The 20732-nt window shown below is 38.3% G+C and overlaps 1 protein-coding gene across 3 annotated transcripts in view; it reads right to left on the bottom strand.

Annotated features, from left to right (window-relative positions):
* The window catches only part of PDSS2 (decaprenyl diphosphate synthase subunit 2), a 259683-nt gene that overhangs the window by 132833 nt on the left and 106118 nt on the right, over window positions 1–20732 (bottom strand). For all 3 annotated transcript variants that reach the window (XM_059176957.1, XM_059176958.1, XM_059176956.1), the window contains exon 2: window positions 15613–15747. In XM_059176957.1, the coding sequence (XP_059032940.1) occupies window positions 15613–15747 (135 nt within the window). The remainder of the gene's footprint in view (window positions 1–15612; window positions 15748–20732) is intronic.

Here is a 20732-nt window from a genome sequence, read left to right as displayed (position 1 = left end):
GTAAATACAGAGTTCCAAGGGAGCCCAGAAGAAGGAGGCCTCACCCAAATCTTGATGGAATAAGGGAAGGAGTTCCAAAGAAAGCAGTTTTTTTTTTTTTTTAAAGATTTTATTTATTTATTTGATAGAGAGAAATCACAAGTAGATGGAGAGACAGGCAGAGAGAGAGAGAGGGAAGCAGGCTCTATGCCGAGCAGAGAGCCCAATGCGGGACCCGATCCCAGGACCCTGAGATCATGACCTGAGCCGAAGGCAGCGGCTTAAACCACTGAGCCACCCAGGCGCCCCAGAAAGCAGCTTTTTAAGTGGGATCCGAAGGGTAATTCTACCCAATAGGGAACGGTAGGGGAGATATACGCTGGGAATGTGGAGAAGTGGAGAGTGAGGGGCTGAAGTGGGGCTGTTTACCGCAAATCATTAGAATATACCATTTTAAGGAATCTCTTTTATTTTATTTATGTATTTACTTTATTTTTTAAAGATTTTTATTTATTTATTTGACAGAGAGAGAGAGAGAGAGAGACAGCGAGAGAGGGAACATAAGCAGGGGAGTGGGAAAAGGAGAAGCAGGATTCCCATTTGAGCAGGAATTCCAAATGGGAATTTATTGACATAAATAAATTCCCGGGACCCTGGGATCATGACCTGAGCCAAAGGCAGACGCTTAACGGACTGAGCCACCCAGGCACCCCAAGGAATCTCTTTTAAACACTGGCCCAGGTTAGAAAAAAAATATCCTAAAATTGGAATGATGGACTTTATGAAATAAAGTCAGCAAACAAGTTCTAGAATAGTTCAGATAACCATGTTTTAAATTTTGAAAAATATTATCTTAAAAAATAGATTACCTGGTCAGGTCCATGTATGGTAAATCAAATTTCAGAGTGGATAAATGTATTATCCATTTAATGTTAATTAGGTCTGACTGAATAATTTGACATGACCAAAACCTGAATTTCATTGGCTATTCTAATTGATCTTTACCACCACAAATGAGGGCAATATACTTGTTTTTTTCTCCCTAAACTGATGAAAGTATGAACTCTGATGTGTTATATATCTAATATACATGTCTATGATATAATGTATGTATATTTTAAAAATACACATTAGAGATAATAAACTTTAGAAGGACCAAGAGTAGACTGATTTAATTCTTTTGGTATGGTACCCAGTACAGTTCAGAGTAATCTGTTACCTACAAAAGCATTTTTTCCAAAGATTTATTTATTTGAGGGAGAGAATGAGATGGCAAGCACAAAGGAAGAGGGAGAAGGAGAAGCAGACTCCCCGCTGAGCAGGAAGCCTGATGGGGGGCTCAAGCCCAGGACCCTGGGATCATGACCTGAGCCAAAGGCAGACTCTCAACTGACTGAACCACCCAGGTACCCAAGATCTTTAGGATTCTTCATAGTAGGTAAAGAATTCTTCACAGAAGTGTTATTTTCCTCTTCCCAAATTGTCTAAGGAGTCCTTCATTCGCCTCTGGATAAAGGCACACCTGTTAATAAGTATTCAAATTTTCCTTAGCTTCATACACATTGATAAGATGTAAGAGTATTATCTCAAGGTCATCAGATGTTCAGATTGTCAGTTACAAGTGTACTTAATAAAATGAAAAAAACTGAGTAATTATTAGTTTACCTACGAAGTGTGTTGGGTAATCAGACTCTTTTCTATAGGGGGGTGGGAGAGTAGCAAAAGGATGTGAAAGTGGTTAGGAGACTATCATCACAAAGTCTAGCTACACTGGCTGATTGTCTGGCATGCTCTTTCTCTCAGCAAGGCATTCTGAGAGAGAATCGCTGTCCATTCCAATACCACATTTAACAGGAGGCCAGAAGAGGTCAGTGGCGAGTAGTGTTAGGGATCCCATTCTCCCACCCACAAGGCACACTTCAGGTCTCAGTCTAGTCCCCGCTCCCCACCCCACTGCCCACCACCCAAAAAGAAGAAAACAGAATAAATCATTATACTCAATTTTTTACTTTGCCACAAACATAGATGACTTGAAGGTTGTTGTAATACTTGGCTTAAAAAAGAAAAAAAAAAGGTTTGAAGTAGAAAACAAATTCTTCTGTGTGGCTGTAAAATATAAGTTTTTATACTAAAAAGTTGCTTGAAGAGGACAATGACAATAAAATTGATAATGCCTTGATATTCCTATTTTCTCTGAGATAATACTCCATTATTTCTCAAAAACATACGAGTTGCAAAGGTATAAAAATTCCCATTGAAATATATTCAATATCTGATTATTTGTGTTATGGGGGAAAAAAAAAGATAGTATGGGATTAATAAGAACTAGAAAGTCCCCAGCTTCTAAACTGTTTCTAAAACAAACAGGAGAACAGAAAAACTAAACATGCTGTTTTGAATGTTTTAAATATATAAATACGAATTTTTCTTCTCTTTTTACCTTCAGGGAAGTATAAACTACATAGAAAGCTCTACGCATTTAGAGTTGAAGAATTAGAAGGAAAAAGACTCTGGACTTTCAAATAACAGTTCTTGTGTCTTTACTTGGCTCTCTTAGGAACTTCCTTCACTAAAGGCCCCCTATCAAGCGTAGGTAGCATCTAAAAGCGAACCTTGGCTAGTCCTTCACAGAGGAGCTACCTTCCCACCAAACTGGAGGTCATGGTTTTGGGCATATTTATTGAGGATAAGTTGGCAATAGCACACCAGGCACAGAGAGAATGTAAACCACGAAAGACTATGTGGTACCTGACTTTCGGGCTTTCTGAATCGAAGAGGGAAATCAGTAAAATGAGAAAATGGTAAGGAAAGAACTAACATAGGTGGCTATGTTCAACACATTACAAAGAGGTCCAGGTTACCTTGCCCACCCCCTCATTATTCCTGAAGAAAATAACTTCCAGCCAAACAAACTTTGCATAAGGTACCTATGAAAATAACTAGCTGACTATGAAACACTGCAGGGGTTTTGCATCATTTAAACCATAAACTGAACTAAACCCTAATAATTTATTACTATTCCACTGAAATTCCCCCACAATTCTGATTTTTCAGCTTACTGTTTTGGTTAAATTAAAACTGCTCTGGCCTAGCTACAAAGAGAGAGAAAAAGAAAATTCCCATTTTTAAAAAATCCTGAACTGAATGTTATAAAATTAAATACAGAAATGCATTTTAAGTGCAAAGACTCCTTCCACTGTTGCCAGTAAACAACTAACAAAGGGGAGTTCAGTAATTTCACAGCCGTATTTTCTCACTCTCCTACACTGAGAACACAGTCGTTTGCATGGTATAATAAGCTGTAAATTATCAACATTTTTACATAGCCTGCTGCAAAGAAAAGTCTGCCAGTTTTCTGCTATATTGGATAGTGTTCAAGTGATTAACTATAGCTTTGGAAAGAAGGGGTGGAAACTTGTTTTGCGTCTCAGTTTGTTGGTTCTCTTATGCACAGCCTCTAAAAATCTGTTACATCATTATTTGCGATGAATATGTAAGTAATTACGGTAGAGTAATAGACGCTCTCTATTTCTGCAGGATGTAAATTACCCATGGACAGCAGCATATCTTGTAGATGCATAATTATCCAAGTATTTCCCTGAAACCGTGACTCCAATGAGTATGAATTTAGTGTTTTTTTCAATACCAAAATTTGTAGCACTGAGTACTTCAAGATTAATGACCAATAAAATACAGTTTGTTCCTGCTCTATAGGAAATGCTCATTAGACAGAACATCTTCTTAGGGCGCAAGTCTGTCTTAGAAAGTGGTTCGTGTATCAGAGAAAACATACAGTTATCGGTTTTTCCCAATAGATAAAGAATAAATCTGTGAAAGGAAATATGGAGTTAAAGAGATACGGTTTGCAAATGTAAACGTCTTTATTTTTAAATTGTAGAGAGCGATCCATACTCAATCTCAAAACAAAAAGAAATTTTGTCTCAGTAAATCAACCATAGTTCATGGAGCCTTTGAGTGCCTACCATAATGCAAGGGCTTTGGTGGCCAACGAAAACCTGGTTTCCATCTAACTACACAATTCTGCACCACCGAACATGGAACATAAAAATCTGTGTTTAGTGCTGAGGATGTCAAGATGAGTAAGAAAGTATATTTAGGGCACCCTACTCCAGAGGCCAGGTACAGTAATGGAAAAAGCATGGGTTCTATGGTCAAATGGGGAATGGGGTTTCTTCCTTTATTTTTTTTTTTCTTTTTTAAAAGATTTTATTTATTTGACGGAGAGAGAGACAGCAAGAGAGGAAACACAAGCAGGGGGAGAAGGAGAGGGAGAAACAGGTTTCCCGCCGCTGAGCACGGAGCCCGATGTGGGGCTGGATCCAAGGACCCTGGGATCATGACCTGAGTTGAAGGCAGATGCTTAACGACTAAGCCACCCAGACACCCCTCAAATGGGGTTTCAAGCCCAATTCTGCCATTCACTTACACTATAAACTTGTTCAAGTTATTAAATTTCTATAAGCCTATTGCCCAAGAAAAGCAATTTTTCTTAACTAATGTCATAAGATTAAATAAATTAACATTTAAGCACATGGAACTGGTACCAGATATTAAAAAAAAAAAAGGTGTTAGCTATAGTAATAATTACTATTTTTCTGGGTTTATCATACTCAGCCTTGCACATAGCAGGTGCTCAAAAAATGGTTGTTGACTGAATGAATGAATTAGCCAATGAGTGAAAGAGCCAATGAGTGAATGAACAACTCTAGTAGAGGGATGATATAGGAAGAGAAATCATCCCAAGACATACAAGAAGTGTCTCAAAGATACAAAATATAACAGAAGGCTCACTGGAGACATGCTGAGTTAGAAGGCCCTTACCTCTAGAAGGTAATGTCTAGTGGGAAGACATATACATAAATTAGTCATTACAAAACAGTGTGTTAAGTGTTCTAAAAACTCATAGAACATTCCCTCTAGGTTCTGGCTTTAATAGAGACATGGCTCTTCCTGGAGTACTGAAAGCCCTGTATCTTTGTGAGTGGATATACTTCACTACCTATAAACCACAGGCTGAGGAGCTGAGAGGTGGGGCCAGTACTCTCATTATTTCTTCACCATCTCGAGAAAGCCATTGATCCTTCAGACTACTTTCCACCGCCACTCCTCTCCAATGTTACTCTGTTTTCCTCAGTCTTTGGCATCTCAGCTCAGTTTTGTTGTTCTCCTGGTTGACTTCAATCACATGAACTCCCCATCCTGCAGTTTCTCAATCTACTCAATTCAATCTCTACTACATTCCATCAACCTCACTCTTAGGCACAACTGGAACTTACCTTTTAGGACTGTTCTACTTCTAAAATGTTCGTTGTGAATCTCCTTTCTTTCTACAACCACCTAACCTCTGACCTCTCTCACGACATTACTACTCCAACCCCGAATATGAGTCATCAAGACCTCCAGACCTTGGTCACTGTTTTCTCCCTAATTTTGGATTCCCTCAGCTTCACTTCCTTGCTCATCAAGCCTAAATAATATATTTTTTGTTTATTTATTTATTGAGTAATCTCTCTCCTCCGTGGGACTTGAACTCACAACCCCAAGACCAATAGTCACATGCTCCTCCAACTGAGCCAGCCAGGCAGCCCACACCTAAATAATTTATTAGGTCAAGCATTCCTTTGCACATACCCTTTTCTTGGTGGCAAAGAAAAACCATGATCATGCTTTTACCTTCTCCACTTCTATTCTAGGGCTGCTAGAAAGTGTTGTGTTAAGGAATTTGCATTTAATCCTGCAGGGAATGGGACACCAGTGAAGAATTAAGGATATTATACTCTGCTTACAAACTTAAAAACTTGAGCAAAGGAGGGAATGGGGGAATCTTAATAAAAGAAAATGAAGGGGCTCCTGGGTGGCTCAGTGGGTTAAAGCCTCTGCCTTCGGCTCAGGTCATGATCCCAGGGTCCTGGGATCGAGTCCCACATCGGGCTCTCTGCTCAGCAGGGAGCCTGCTTCCCTTCCTCTCTCTGTCTCTGCCTGCCTCTCTGCCTACTTGTGATCTCTCTCTCTGTCAAATAAATAAATAAAATATTTAAAAAAGAAAGAAAGAAAGAAAGAAAGAGAAAGAAAATGGAGACCCAAGATACCAGTAACTTCAGGGAGGAAGGATGCCAGGATTAGAGATAACCAACCTGAGGATCTGCTCTTTTCCTCTATTACAACCACCACCCAGCTACACAATCCAAGAGTGAGAAAAATCCAAGAGCACAGTGGAGAAGGGAGTTCTTTGGGCACAGTGGATGCCAGTACTCTAGTAGCAACTTATGCAAGAGATGTTAAGGATTATCGGTCTTCAAATAAGCAACTTTAATTTAATTAAATATGGAAGGATTGTGGATCCAAGAGTGAATATGGTTATAGCTCTGAAAGTTAAGTTCCAGAAACAGAGCTCTAGAAATGAAATTGCATCCAGTGTCAGACGGCTACTAGATGCATATTATTTTTCTACCTTATCACTAAAGGCTGGAGACTATTTCTTATTAATATTCGCAGACTCAGCCCTGTGCCTTACAGAGACGAGGTAGTCAGAATGTGCTGTGTTGTACCACACGATACTTGAACCTTGCTGAATACGTGTCCTATGGTTCAGCTCCTGGACCTGAAGCCCATTATGATCACATCTTACAGATAAGTAAGATAGATAACTTATAGGTAAGTAAGAGTGATTAAGGGACTGACTTACATGAAATAGCCCATCAGTTACACATTTGGGACAAGAACCCAGATCTCTAGCCCTTACACACATGTCTCTATTAAACCACACTGTCTGCTAGTGCGGAGTGCCTTGGGTCTGGGTTCAAAGGATCAACAGGAAGGATGAAGCTATTAAGCAAACTCTGCCACTAAACATTTTGACTGTACATCTACTGCACAAAGCTAACATTTTGTTATGACAAGTGTCAAGAATTAAGCCCTGTTTAAAATGCAGAATTAGGGACGCCTGTGTGGCTCAGTCAGTCAAGTGCCTGCCTTTGGCTCATGTCATGATCTCAGGGTCCTGGGATCGAGCCCCACATCAGGCTCCCTGCTGAGTGGAGGGAGTCTGCTTCTCCAGAACTCTCCCTCTGCACTGCCCCCTGCTCGTTCCCCCTCCAAATAAATTATTTTTTTTAAAAATTAAAAATAAAGATTAAAAAAAATGCAGAATTAGACACCGGACTTTGGCTTTGACTATGGCTTCTTGCTAGTCAACACAGCCCTTCTTTGAGGAAAAGATTTAAACTTTTTCACCAACACCAAAGCAATTTATGTGGTGTGTTTTTTGCTGTGATGTAGTCAGGCAGGCTAATCTATAGCAAGATATTTATATACAATAAGCGAACTCTCAGCTGAGTAGATTAGTAGCTGAGCCCACCTACTTTTTGTGGTTAATTATACTTGTTTGGTAAGAGGCTGTTCTTATTTTGTGTTTCTCCAACAGCTCTGGTGAAGTAATGACTTGTGATGTACAGTATCCTGAACATAAAGAGCCTTCCCCTTTCTTTTTCAACATATAATTGCTGCATTTGTGCACGCTGTGTAAGTTGAAAATAACAATAAAAAGTTAATGAAGAAAATAAGCACTGGTTGTAATGAATTAGTAATATTGCTAGATTTGTATCTGGAGTTTATTTTTATTCTTGTAAGCAGAATACAATCAATAGGAATATGCAATCAAAGTGCACATGCTTTCATCTCTTGAAATCTCTCCGAAAGGGAGCTGAGATAGCTTTAGGAAATTATCTTCAAAAGCCTACTCTAAATTAAATTATTCAGCATAACCATTTTAAATCACTGTCAATAAGCACTTCTCATTTTTAAGGTTCTTGTAGTACAAAAAGATGCATTTTTAAATAGGTTTTTATTGCTTTGTAAGTATGAAATATAACTTTCTTTTAATTTTCAAGTTAATTTTAATCATACAAAATAAAAGGAATAGATTTTCTTTACAAAAAAATTTAAATATTCCAAATAAAACCCCCTTTGATGATTTCTCTAGAGCTGTTCCCAAACCACCTCCCTTCCTGCTTCTTCCAACCACTGTCATCCAGGTGGGTGAGGTTTCTTCCAGACTCTTTTCTAGCATTTACATATGTCCTCTTTAAAAACAAAACAAAACAAAACATAACTATGTTTCCTGCTATACATTTCAATATTAATTATTTCACATCAATGTAATTGAGGGCCCAAAATGAATATAATCAACGTGTTCTTACTTAAGCCTCATTTCTTCCCCCCCTCAAGATTTATTTATTTATTTTTAAAGATTTTATTTATTTATTTGATAGAGATCACAAGTAGGCAGAGAGGCAGGCAGAGAGAGAGAGGAGGAAGCAGGCTCCCTGCCGAGCAGAGAGCCCGATGCGGGACTCGATCCCAGGACCCTGAGGTCATGACCTGAGCCAAAGGCAGCGGCTTAACCCACTGAGCCACCCAGGCGCCCCAAGATTTATTTATTTATTTGAGAGAGAGAGAGAGAAAGAGTGGGCATGCATGAAGGAAGGGCCAGAGGGAGAGAATCTCAAGCAGACTTCTCTGGAGAGGACCTGGAGGTGGAGGTCAGCCTCAGACCCTGTGAAATCATGACCTGAGCTGAAATCACAAATTGGATGCCAAACCATCTGAGCTACCCAGATGCCCCAATCCTCATTTCAAAGGTATTTTTTGATTTGGTCAATCTCTAAGGTATATATGGTTTTTTAATTTTGTTAGGCAGTTTTAAGTACCAGACAAATTCTAATGTGAGGTATGAAGGTGAAGATGGATAGTCTACTGTTACCACGACTAGACATCATCTGAAATTAATTCATGCCACACTAAAAAGATAATTATGAATTAAAATATTTTCAGCTGAGACCAAGACTTATTCCCTAAATTTAAAGATTTATCAACAACAAAACTCATTACTTTTACCATTTTTAAAATTTTCCACCATTCTCCTTAAATTAAGATTTCATTTGGGCCTCCAAATATTCTACCACTTCTGACAGCATCCCAAGTCTGACAAATTTCCTTTTAGAGGAGAAATCACTCTTAACACAAGTCATTTTTTTAAGATGTTTTCTAGATTTAACTTATAGTTATGTTTATAATGCTTTTTCTGAGATTAGTTCTAAAAGCCCAAAAATGACCTTAGGATATAATGATTAATTTAACCTTAATCAACTGAATAATACACGGAGTTAAAAAAAAGAATTAGCACAATTTCCAAGAAATTGACAGTGTCCATTTTAAGATTTTATGTATTTATTTGAGAGAGTAAGTAGGAGGAAGAGAGAGAGAGAATCTGAAGCAGACTCCACACTGAGTGCACAGCCCAGTGCGGGACACAATCCCATAACTGTGAAATCATGATCTGAGTCAAACCAAGAATCAGACGCTTAACCAACTAAAGCCACCCAGGTGCCCCGATGGTGTCCATTTTAACAAGGACGGTAAACCTAAGAAAGTAAATCATTTTGCTTCACTCTTGCTCTCTTTGTTAACAACAACAACAAAAGTCTATACTTTATGCATTTTTATAGTCTACTTGATCTTGTCCAAAAGAGGAAAAGAAAAAAGTTCAGGTCAGCCCAGGGACTCTAAAGCCCTCATTCTAATAGAAGACTAAGCTAACCACCAGTTTTTTGGTAAAAGTGCATTATGAAGTGCATATGTGAAACAAACATACAGTTAAAAATAATTCAGACCACTGAGGACATAAAATGAATGAAGTCTCTTTCATCCCATTTCCCCCAACCAGTTGCCCATCCCCAGAGGTGACCACAATTAACTCTCTGTGTCTCTTTTAAAGCATTTTCCACATGTAGAAAAATCCACCATTCACCCATTCGAGCTCCAGTGGGATCAACCTGTAATACGTTTCTGCATCTTGATTTTTTTTCTTGATTCTTCGAGATCTTTCCAGATCAGGCAAACAGACCTCCTTAATGCTTTTAAACATCCATCTGATGCTCCCTGCGTCAGTAACAACGTGGGCTCTCTTGGTGGATGCTTTGATTGTTTCCCTTTTTGGGGGTTGCTGTTGTTCTTGCAAACTACGCTACAAAAAGCATTCTTATACATCCATCTTTGAGCATTTGTATTAACACATCAGCAATTTTGCTAAATCAAAGGGTGGCTGAATTAGAGTAAAATTTATAGTTGAAGATGCGATAGCTACCCCAAATCTAGGCAATGTAGTCTAGCTGAATACTCAGGAAGAAAAGAAAATGTGCTTGGCAAACTTCTTCCAATCTCTTTAATCAGTTAAATAAGAGGTGTTGGGAAATTTCAGGCAACAAAGGTAGAATGAAAATATGTGGTCTGTTTTATAACTGTCAGTTACCAAATTATTTTCTAAGTAACTCTATCAATTAATGTCCCTACTAACAAAGCATTCAAGTACTTGCTTCTTACACACTCACAAATACTGGGTCAAACTTTTTAATCTTTGCCAGTCTGACAAAGGAAAACAGTGATTGTGTTTTAACTCATCCATTATGATGAATTCCAGACTTTTCCACCTGTTGTTTACTAATCATCTAAGATTCTTCTTCACTGAACAGCCTGTTCATTTCTTTAGTTCATGTTTGTGATGCATTATCTTCTGGATTTATAAGACCTTCAACTGATTTGTTCATTAAAAATCGGTCCTTTGGCTTGTATGTTTCAAATATTTTTGTAACTCTGGCATTTTCTTTTGACTTTACAGTAATTTTTTCCATTTATGTGCAGTCAAATGTATTTTTTGTTTATAGTTTCAGAGTTCTGGAACCTTTTAGGGAGGTCTTCCTTGCTTGAAGATTAAATGATAATAAAAATTTAAAAAATAGTAATTTAAGATTATTATTATTATTATTAATCAGCCATGATCTTAGAGTCACTGACTGCCATCTCTGTGTTAGGAATATACTGAGTGCTGGGGTAACATGGAGAAAATAGATCATCTGAACTATGTTTCACAGCACACGAAGTACACAGTCTTCTGTTATCAGTATCACAAATAAATACAGAAAATGATCAGTCCATAATTTTATTTTCTTACTCATCAGCTCACCTGTCAACCAGAAGCAATACTGTCACTACACTGGTTCCCCAACAGCAGGTCATTCTCCTCCCTCTGGAAATGGGAATTGAGGATAACATAAACTCAAAGGAGTCTAAAATCAGTAAAACCTCAAGCCATAGAGACGCTAGAACGGGAGCTGTGGATAACAGGTGAGCAAATAAAAGGCAATGAAAGAAGGAATAGGTCAAAATATAAAGCAAATAAACTCTTAATGGGATTTTAAAATATTTAGAGGCGCCTGGGTGGCTCAGTCGGTTACACAACTGGCTTGTGATTCCCACTGAGGTCATGACCTGAGTCCTGGCTGAGGGGCCAGGGCAGGCTCCGTGCTCAGCAGGGAGTTGGCTTGGGATTCTCTCTTTCCCTCTCCCTCTGCCCCTCCCCTGCTCTCTCTCTCAAATAAATCTTTAAAAATAAGATAAAATTAAAAGATGAAAAAATTAAGTAGATCTTCTGTAGTACTATGTGTGTTATTTTTTTGTATTTTTCAATGATATTCCACTAATACTTTTTTCCTTTGAAATGTAACTTTACATCTCACTTTACATGATAACTACGTTGAAAATTTGAGGCTTTTTCATATTCCATGAAAAGTACTTTAGAGTTGGCTTTACAGCTCATGTCTTGAACTAGAATTGTCAAAGGACATAATAAGGTACAGTCACTGTGAGACACAGTCCATGTTAAACTACTACTGTAAAATGTGTGATTCCAAATGTGTATTTTGTTTGGTCTACTACGTTTATGCTCTATGGAGGTTCGGCCGTGCAAAGTTCTCGTTTCAATCTCTTTTACCAGAGTTAACAAAAGAGTTAACAAAAGATGTTAGCAATGAAGGTAGAAATGAAAACATGTGGTCTCTTTATAACAGTTAGTTAGATAAGAAATAACTGAATCAATTCTTGTTAAAACAATCGAGAAAGCTGAAGTATTCGTAAAGAAAATTCATGTAAGTTTCTTTAAACTTAATAATTACATTACATTAGAGATGTTGATACTTTGTAATATCGTATTTTATATATTGTAATGATTTTTTTGTACATAAAAAATAAAAATATTCTATCCTTAAGATAGTAGGAAGTTATAAATTTATCTTCTTAGGAGTGGCTATGGATACCTGGCAATTTAGTAATACTCTTAAAGATTAATTTTTTTATTATTGAAATATAGCTGACATATAATGTTGTATTAGTTTCAGGGGTGCAACAGTGATGTGACAATTGCATACATTACTCAGTGCTCACCACAATCAGTATAGTCACCATCTGTCACTATACGACATTATAGTATTACTTTTTTGATTGATCACTTTTGCAACCAATTTTCTGAAAGCCAGGATTGGAGGAATAAAACTGAAGTCCACAGCCTTGTTGGCAAAAGGCTATGGTAGATGTTTATAGTGCAGTTTTATAAATGTGGCTCTCTTACCTGTTTTTCAAAATGTAATTACTACATTTTAGCCTCACTTCTGCCTCTCTTGGCCATTAAATGATACATTTCCTAAGCATATCCACAGGTTATATCCATCATTTATATCCTTAGGCCAAACAAAAGAGGTCACCTAACTCACTTTTGGTCCCTTAGGTAATTTATTCAGGTCCCATGATCTGACCTCAAAGTCAAGTTTATGAGAGAAAAATACAAACAATGTAAATCCCAGAAGTTTGGAGGTGAATTAAAAAGCTCCCAAGTCAGTACTTCCCTCAAATGTTAAATAATTCACTGTGGCATTATAGATACAAGCCTCCAGTAAAAGTTACACTTGAACAATTAAGGAAGCAAGATCCAAACAAATAACTTTGGGGTAGAGAAACAAATTAATGGTCTCTCATAGTACTGTGCCAAATTACATTTTCACATTAACAAGTGTGTAAAACACCCAAGCATCACCAACGACTTACTAGATTAAGTTTGATTATAGAAAATAGCTTAGAACAATACACCAGGATTATTTGCTAAACATACTTATGGATTCTATACACTTGGGTGTGAAACCCATTTATATTATTTATAAAGTTTTTATATTCATAATGTATCACCTACTCTTTTGTAAAGTTTTTTTTATACTTGTTCATGTTATAATAATCATCTGTCACATGTGTTATATTCCTCTGAAGGATCAGAAGGAGATGCAACTGTTTCTTAGTGGCTAGATGTGAAATTCAAAACACAAGATCACATCACAGTGCCCTGTCCACATAAAGATATCACCACCTGCCTAGTAGAAAGGGGGCGCACTTTGGAGTAAAAGTAGGATTTACATACCAACTCTATCACTTTCCAACTAGAAGATTTTAGATAGTTCTTAACCTCAGTCTTAGCTTCTTTTACTGCAAAATAGGGATAATTCATTTGTGTAAATATTTATGGAACACCTATGTATCAAATAGTACTTTCCAAGGGTTATTTTTATTTTAGGATGAGAGATAATAAAATATAGCTGGTGTTCATTAAAGATATGTACAGTCACCCAATTGCAAGAGCAGAGGCTCGACCAATCAAATAGGGTCAAAGTGGTATACTGAAAATCAACAGAGTTCCTAAAGGAAACAAAGATACATGGGATACAAGGTGCTATGGAGTCCGTTTGCTTTCCAGGGATTAACAACATTATTGGTATTGATTACAGATCTTTATGTATATTCTCTGGTTAATTCAACTAAACTCAATCAAGGGCTCTCTACAAAACTCCTAAGGTAAAATTTTGAGCTCTAATTCAGACTGGTTGGGGGAAGGATGTAGATGTATAAAAGATTTGCCAACTTACTTTCCATTCAGACATTTTTCAAAGACACGCTTACAAGAAGAAGATCCTTTTTGGCATACTAATTTAATGGATAGCCTAGCCTATATGTGAAATAAATTATTTGAATCAGACTAGAAAAGCAGAATGGAATTAAAAAAAAAAAAAAGAAAAAACCATATGAAATTTGGAAGGTAAAGAACTATAGTTGGATCCTCAATTTGTCTCATTTGCCAGTTGGGCCACCTTGAAAAAAATCTCAAGATTTTTGAATCTCAGTTTCCTCAAGAGTAAAATAAGTATAATGACAACTCTTATCTATAGCATCTTGGTAAGGATCAAATGAGATAACTAATAAAAATGATCAGTAACCTACAAAACAAATATAAATATTTCACAGTAAGTAGGGACTCAAAACGATCCCAGGTATCCCTTCTGGTGAAGATACTTGCATGGATAAATGGTAAAAGGTTTGCAAAATTATCCTGGCTGGAGGAAGGGTCCAGCAGTGATAATTCTGACTGCTTGTTAATGAGGAAAGATCATTTGGCTTCATACCTGGTAAGCAGTAGTCATCTCTAAATATTATCTAAGAAAAAAAAATGTAAGATAGGACTAGTAGGGGAAAAAAAACAAAACAAAACTAAGGTATGGGTTGATTTTTAAAGTAAATCCATGAGATATAGTAGCCGAAAGTCAAACTTCCCAGAAATGCATCTTTTTGTGAGGAAAATTTCTTTGTCACCCATGTTTCTGGAGTGGTTTAATTTCATGTGCCAAAGTCGACCTGCAGGGGCTATAGGGAGGCTTTTAACACAATGTCAAGTGTGATAAGTACTAAATTTAAAAAAAGTTCTTACTGGTACACTATTACTAAAAAATACGCTGTGATTTTTTAATGCAATGATTTTTTAAAAAAATAGAACTGAAAATTTTAAGCATGTTTTATGTTGAAGCAAAAATGACTCATACTCACACATTTGTTTTTTAGTCTAAATGTGTAAGAGAAAAAATTTCTTATTCTAGTGAGTTTAGTTAAAAACCTTTTCACCATAAAAATAAGCATAATAAAATGATATGGCACTGAAGTACATTCATTCTCCTAAAATGACAGTTGCAACATTATTTTATAGTTAGGTATCATTTTTTTTTTAAAATTTATTTGACAGAGAGAGATCACAAGTAGGCAGAGAGGCAGGCAGAGAGAGAGGAAGGGAAGCAGGCTCCCTGCTGAGCAGAGAGCCCGATTTAGGACTCGATCCCAGGACCCCGAGATCATGACCTGAGCCGAAGGCAGCGGCTTAACCCACTGAGCTACCCAGGCGCACTAGTTAGGTATCATTTTGAGTAGGGTTAAAAATCATAAATCCTGGACTATGTCTCTGTAGAGAAATACCATGATGGTGAAGGAGGGGTAGTCACGAATAGAGAATTTTAAATGGCTAGAACAGAAATGAAAGTTTTCAACACAAATGTATAGGGAAATTTACCAGTTACGCATGGACCTGCTAAGTCTATTAGACTTGTTAAGAACAATAAAAATACATTTAAGAAAGAGGGGGGTGACTGGCTGGCTGAGTCGGAGGAGTGTGCGACTCTTGGTCTTGGGGTCATGAGTTCGAGCCCCACACTGGGTGTAGAGATTGCTAAATAAATAAATAAGTAAACTTAAAAAAAAAAAAGAACAATAAAAATACATTTTTAATCATACAAAATATGTTAATCTATCTGTGAATCAGAAAATGACATAGAACTAAAGAGTGAGCTCCACTGACCACTGTTCCGTAAAAGGAAACACAATTTAGAAAGTCAGGTCAAAAGACCAAGTTCTTCTTACCATGAATAGATCCCACTGACCATGTCATAGTTCTGACATGAAGCATTCGTGCTGCTGGGCCCAGCTGCTTTGGAAATAAGTAGCACCACCAAGCCCCGCAACTGGAGGTTGTGCCGGCTATCGTGTACGAGCCCCCTGCCAACAAGAAAGGAGAGGATTAATATACTGTTACAGGATCAGCCACATCAAGTTAGGAAGTTGCTACTATTCACCAGACTTCCAAATTAGAGAATGGAACTCAGCGGAAAGAAACAGAAGTAGGGGAAGAAAGAGCTAATATAGCAGAAAGCAGTGAGTTCAGGAAACGACCAGGGAAACCCGTGGCTGGCATTAAAAATGACAGGCTCCGACTGTGAGGCCTAATGATCTGGCTCCTTCCTCTTTCTGGGTTTTCCTATGGTCTGGACCTTCCACCTCACAATCTCAACTGTTTGCTCAACCCATAGTTTTAAATTGCTCTACGGTAGCTAATAGCAACTGAAATACAAATTATATGGCTTGGGTGAAGTGCTATTATTTGGTGATGATGGTGCGAAAGGAGAGTGGTAAAAAATAATTTCTGGGGGCGCCTGGGTGGCTCAGCGGGTTAAAGCCTCTGCTTTGGGCTCGGGTCATGATCCCAGGGTCCTGGGATCGATCCCCGCATCGGGCTCTCTGCTCGGCAGGGAGTCTGCTTTCCTTCTCTCTCTGCCTGCCTCTGCCTACTTGGGATCTCTGTCTGTCAAATAAATTAAAAAAAAAACAAAAAAGATTTCTGCCTTCACAGGTAGAAAAGATGATCAGAGAATTAAAGTGACAAATCCAAATGACTTAAAAATTTACTTGATAAGTAAAATGGAAATGTATGCCATCAGCAAGTCTTGCCATTTCCTATTATTTATGGAAAGCATTATCATTCTAGACAACAATATGGCTTTAACTTAGCATGTCATTTTATTTTTGCGATGAGTATTGAATTTTCATAATTTCTACTATAACTAAGGCCAGGAATACATTGGTTTTTTTTTTTTCCTCAAATATTGTAAATGGTTGTCATATAAGAACTAAATGGCAACATAGAAAGAAAGAGAGAAAGAAGAAAGAAGGAAACTATGGGCAATATATTATAATAAATTAATATTTAGAACAATGCTAATGAGCACTAATCAAATAGATACTATGTATACATACATAAATAACACACAAATATAGTTCTTGAGTGTTGTGGAAAAAAGTATTAAAATTGTATTATACTTCATTAAATTATTAAGCCCTCTTTGGTAAATGTTGAACAAAGAATTAATTTAAATTAATTAAGTTAACATAGCCAAAATTAATGAGTTAGTTCATTACTTAAGAAAAATCGTTGCCCCTCATGCCTCCAAACAGAAATTTTAAAAAGGGCCCCTTTGTAACCTTCCTGGTTTCAAAATAAGGCAGATCTTCAGGCTTTCTGCAAAGGAACAGATATAGCTCTTTCGCTAATTATACTTTCCCCTCAATCTAGTAAGTGATCGTCAGCAAGTTTGAGGAGTTAGTAATTTTTAAAAGGAAGTTCTAATTTCTTAGGAAAAAGCAGCTAATTTATAGTAATTAACTTATACCGAACAGAAACAAATAATCATCAGAAATAGCCAAAGCTTCTCATTGTCCTGTATCTCTCCACTTAAATCCTGTAGACCCAAATGGCAGGGAGGCTGGGCAGCACCCTATTTTATAATAAGTTAATGTAAAGCGGGAGCAGGAACACTTCCTCAGTTTTCTGCTTTGAATTACAAATTTTAACTTAGGCTGCTAGATCCTTATTAATGCACTGCCCAAGGTGAATCTTTATTCTTCCCATTTTAGATAATACTATTAAGGAGAAGGTCTGAATCGGCTCTTACCTGGAGAAAGGGAAAAGAGGAAGACGAGGCTGTATGTGCGTGCTTGTGTTTTGGGGGTTGAACCTGGGGAGGGATGAGGGATATAATAACACAGTAAGACCTCCAGGAGGGTGAGGAGCTGGAGAAAAGTCTGACTACATCATGCTAATGAAATGGCTCTGGTAACAGTTTTGATGCCTTCCTCAAAGTTCTCAGAGATGGGACCTTCCATAGGAGACACACACCCAAACGAAGAAGAAAGAAGAAAGAGGAAAGAGGAAAGGGGCGGGGGGAGCAGGAGGGGAGGAGGATGAAGAAGACGAAGGGCAACGAATACTCATAGAGTGCTTCATATATGCCAGGAACTGTTCTAAGGGTTGACTCTATATTAACTAAATTAATTCACAAAAACTCCAAGAGGAAAGTACCACAATTACCCCAATTTTGCAGATGAATGGGGAAGAATGAGGCACTCAGAGAAGGTAAGCAACTTGCTCACAGCGGGTAGGCAGTAGAGCCTTGACAAAGCCAAGATCTGAGTCCAGACCAACTGACTCTACAATCTATACACACTCTTTTTAGAAAGAAAAAAAATTTTTTTTGAGATTTTGTTTATCTGAGAGGGAGAGAATGAGAGAGAGACTGAGAACACGAGAGGGGGAAGGTCAGAGGGAGAAGCAGACTCTCCGCCGAGCAGAGAGCCCGATGCGGGACTGGATCCTGGGACTCCGGGATCATGACCTGAGCCGAACGCAGTCACTCAACCAACTGAGCCACCCAGATGCCCTAGAATCTATATACACTCTTAACCAGTATGCTCTCATGACTCTCCAATCTGCTTCATCTCATGTACAAAATTATTTGCTAATAATGAGAAGACTGTAGCTTTAGAAATAGGTTTAAAAAAAAAAAAACAACTCCTCCATTCACTAGCTGTAGGACTCGGAGACTGCTACCTCCGCTATAAAATGAGGCTGATGATGTCCACTTTCCATCGTCATTTTATGGAAAAAGCAACAAGAAGAAAGTATCTAATACTGTGGAAGCATGTGGTAGGTGATCACATAATCAGAAAACTACATTCGCTGTCCTTATTACTTTTTTGCCACCTATTTTTTTTTCTCAACTCATAGTTTTTCTCTCTTCTAATCCATTTCTACTCCTGTCTCTCAAAGTCTAGCCCACTCCACAGGCATACATAATTGCCTATAAATCTCCTCTCCTACCTCCCAAAATAACAAAAGTCGAGAAATTCTTCCCCCATCCCCTGCAAACTTCATCATGCATCAGTGAAACATTTGCCACTTCGAGAAAGCATTCTGAAAAGGTCAGGAAGAGAAATTGTAGTGGACTGGCTGACAGAAACCAAGGGAAGAGTCAGAAAAGCCCACCTTCTGACAGTAGTTAACGACCCAGAGAAGAGCTTAACAGCTTAAGTAAATTAAAAAACTGCTTCCAAACACCACTTCTTGAAATTTACTTCATTAACACCCTTAAGAAAAAAAAGCACCAAGATAAACTGATAAAAGTCTGCAGCTCAAAAATGAGCTCACAACCAAACGAGAATACGAACTTTTGCTTCTGAGCATAAAAAAATCCTTGGGATTCTATAATACAGAGATACTAGTTCTCATCTAGATCAGGCTGTACTCTGCCTGAAACAGCATGAGTTTCTCTCAGTGCCTCTCTACAGGAGGGACACTGATGAGCCAGAGCATGGCTAGAAGATGGTGAATTCCTCTAGTGCCACATGCATGCCTGTAGAAAAAGCTCTGGATGCTAGCTTAGAGCATAGTTAGGTTGGTGTTCTCAAATTTATTCAGGCAAAGAGGCACTGAACACTTACAGCAGGTTAGGCATGGTGTAAACAACAGTGGACGAGGGCCTGATGGTGAGCGCTGGTGAGCTGTGGTCTCCCTTCTGATGGATAAATAGAGTCTGGATTAAAAATCCCAATAAAGGGACGCCTGGGTAGCTCAGTTGGTTAAGCAGCTGCCTTCGGCTCAGGTCATGATCCCAGCGTCCTGGGATCGAGTCCCACATCGGGCTCCTTGCTCAGCAGGGAGCCTGCTTCTCCCTCTGCCTCTGCCTGCCATTCTGTCTGCCTGTGCTCGCTCTCTCCCTCTCTCTCTCTGATAAATAAATAAAATCTTTAAAAAAAGAATCCCAATAAAATGTGGCATGAGCTACCTTACAGGATGAACAAGGGCTGGGGGAGCACAGAGAAGGGGCCACTAACATAAATGGGGGCGGAGAGGGGTGAAGGAGACTTCCCTGAGACTTCAGGATGAGGAGGCAGTAGCCAGGGGAGCTAAAGCTGAAAGGGGAAGTGAAGGGGCAAAAAGAAGGTATTCCAAAGAAGAAACAGTATGGGTGAAGGTTTGGAGGAAAGACGGGGGCGTAGCTATTTCCAGAACCAACATGGCAGGAGCATAGCATGTGAGGGGAAGAGTTGGGAGAAGGAAAGCTGGCGGAAGGCATGAGAGGGGTCTATTCATCTGAAAGGGCTCCATCTGGGTAGGAGACAGAACTACTATAGAAACTGACACAACTGGATAGAAAATATGAAAACAGAGCAGGCCAATATTGATTCAACATGAAGAAATTAAAAAACAAACAAACAAACAAACAAAAAACAAAAAAAAAAACCAAAGCAGCCTCTGGTGATGCTGAGTCCCGTTAACAGAGACATTCGGGAAACTGCACAGCCCCTGACATACACGCCTGGACTATTTGACATTTGAAGTTTCTTCTTCCTCTGGGATTCTTCATGATCTCACTTCACTTATTTAATTATCCAATACTCTACAGTATATATAATAGGCCCCGAAATTGGAAGAATCCTTTATTGTCATCAAAATTAGAATGTCATGAATGAAAGCAATATTAATACCTTGAAATCTTATTTACTGAAGTTCTATAGAATTGTGTTCCTTTTAGCTCATGTCAACTAAAACCTCATCATTCATTCATTCAACTAATTCAGACTGGACACTGTCCATAAATTAGGCACTGTGTGAGGCACAGACACAATGGTGAGCAAAACCAGGCATGGAGCTTGTGGAACTTGCAGGCTAATGGAAAAGACTGGAAATAATGGAAGAATCACAGAGAAATGCAGAATTACAATGGCAGTAAATGCCACAAAGGAAAAAGATGATACTGGGAGAGTTTAAAAAAGGGGAACTGACCTAGAGAGGAAAGTCAGAGGCTTCCATGAGGAGGTGATGGCTAAGCTGATACCCAAAGGCAGAAGAGATGTAAGAGGGGTCAGTG

This window comes from Mustela lutreola, chromosome 6, assembly GCF_030435805.1.
Source record: "Mustela lutreola isolate mMusLut2 chromosome 6, mMusLut2.pri, whole genome shotgun sequence".
Classification (NCBI taxonomy): Eukaryota; Metazoa; Chordata; class Mammalia; order Carnivora; family Mustelidae; genus Mustela; species Mustela lutreola.
The sequence above is the reverse complement of the archived record's forward strand: the minus strand, read 5'-3'. Positions and strand labels throughout refer to the sequence as shown.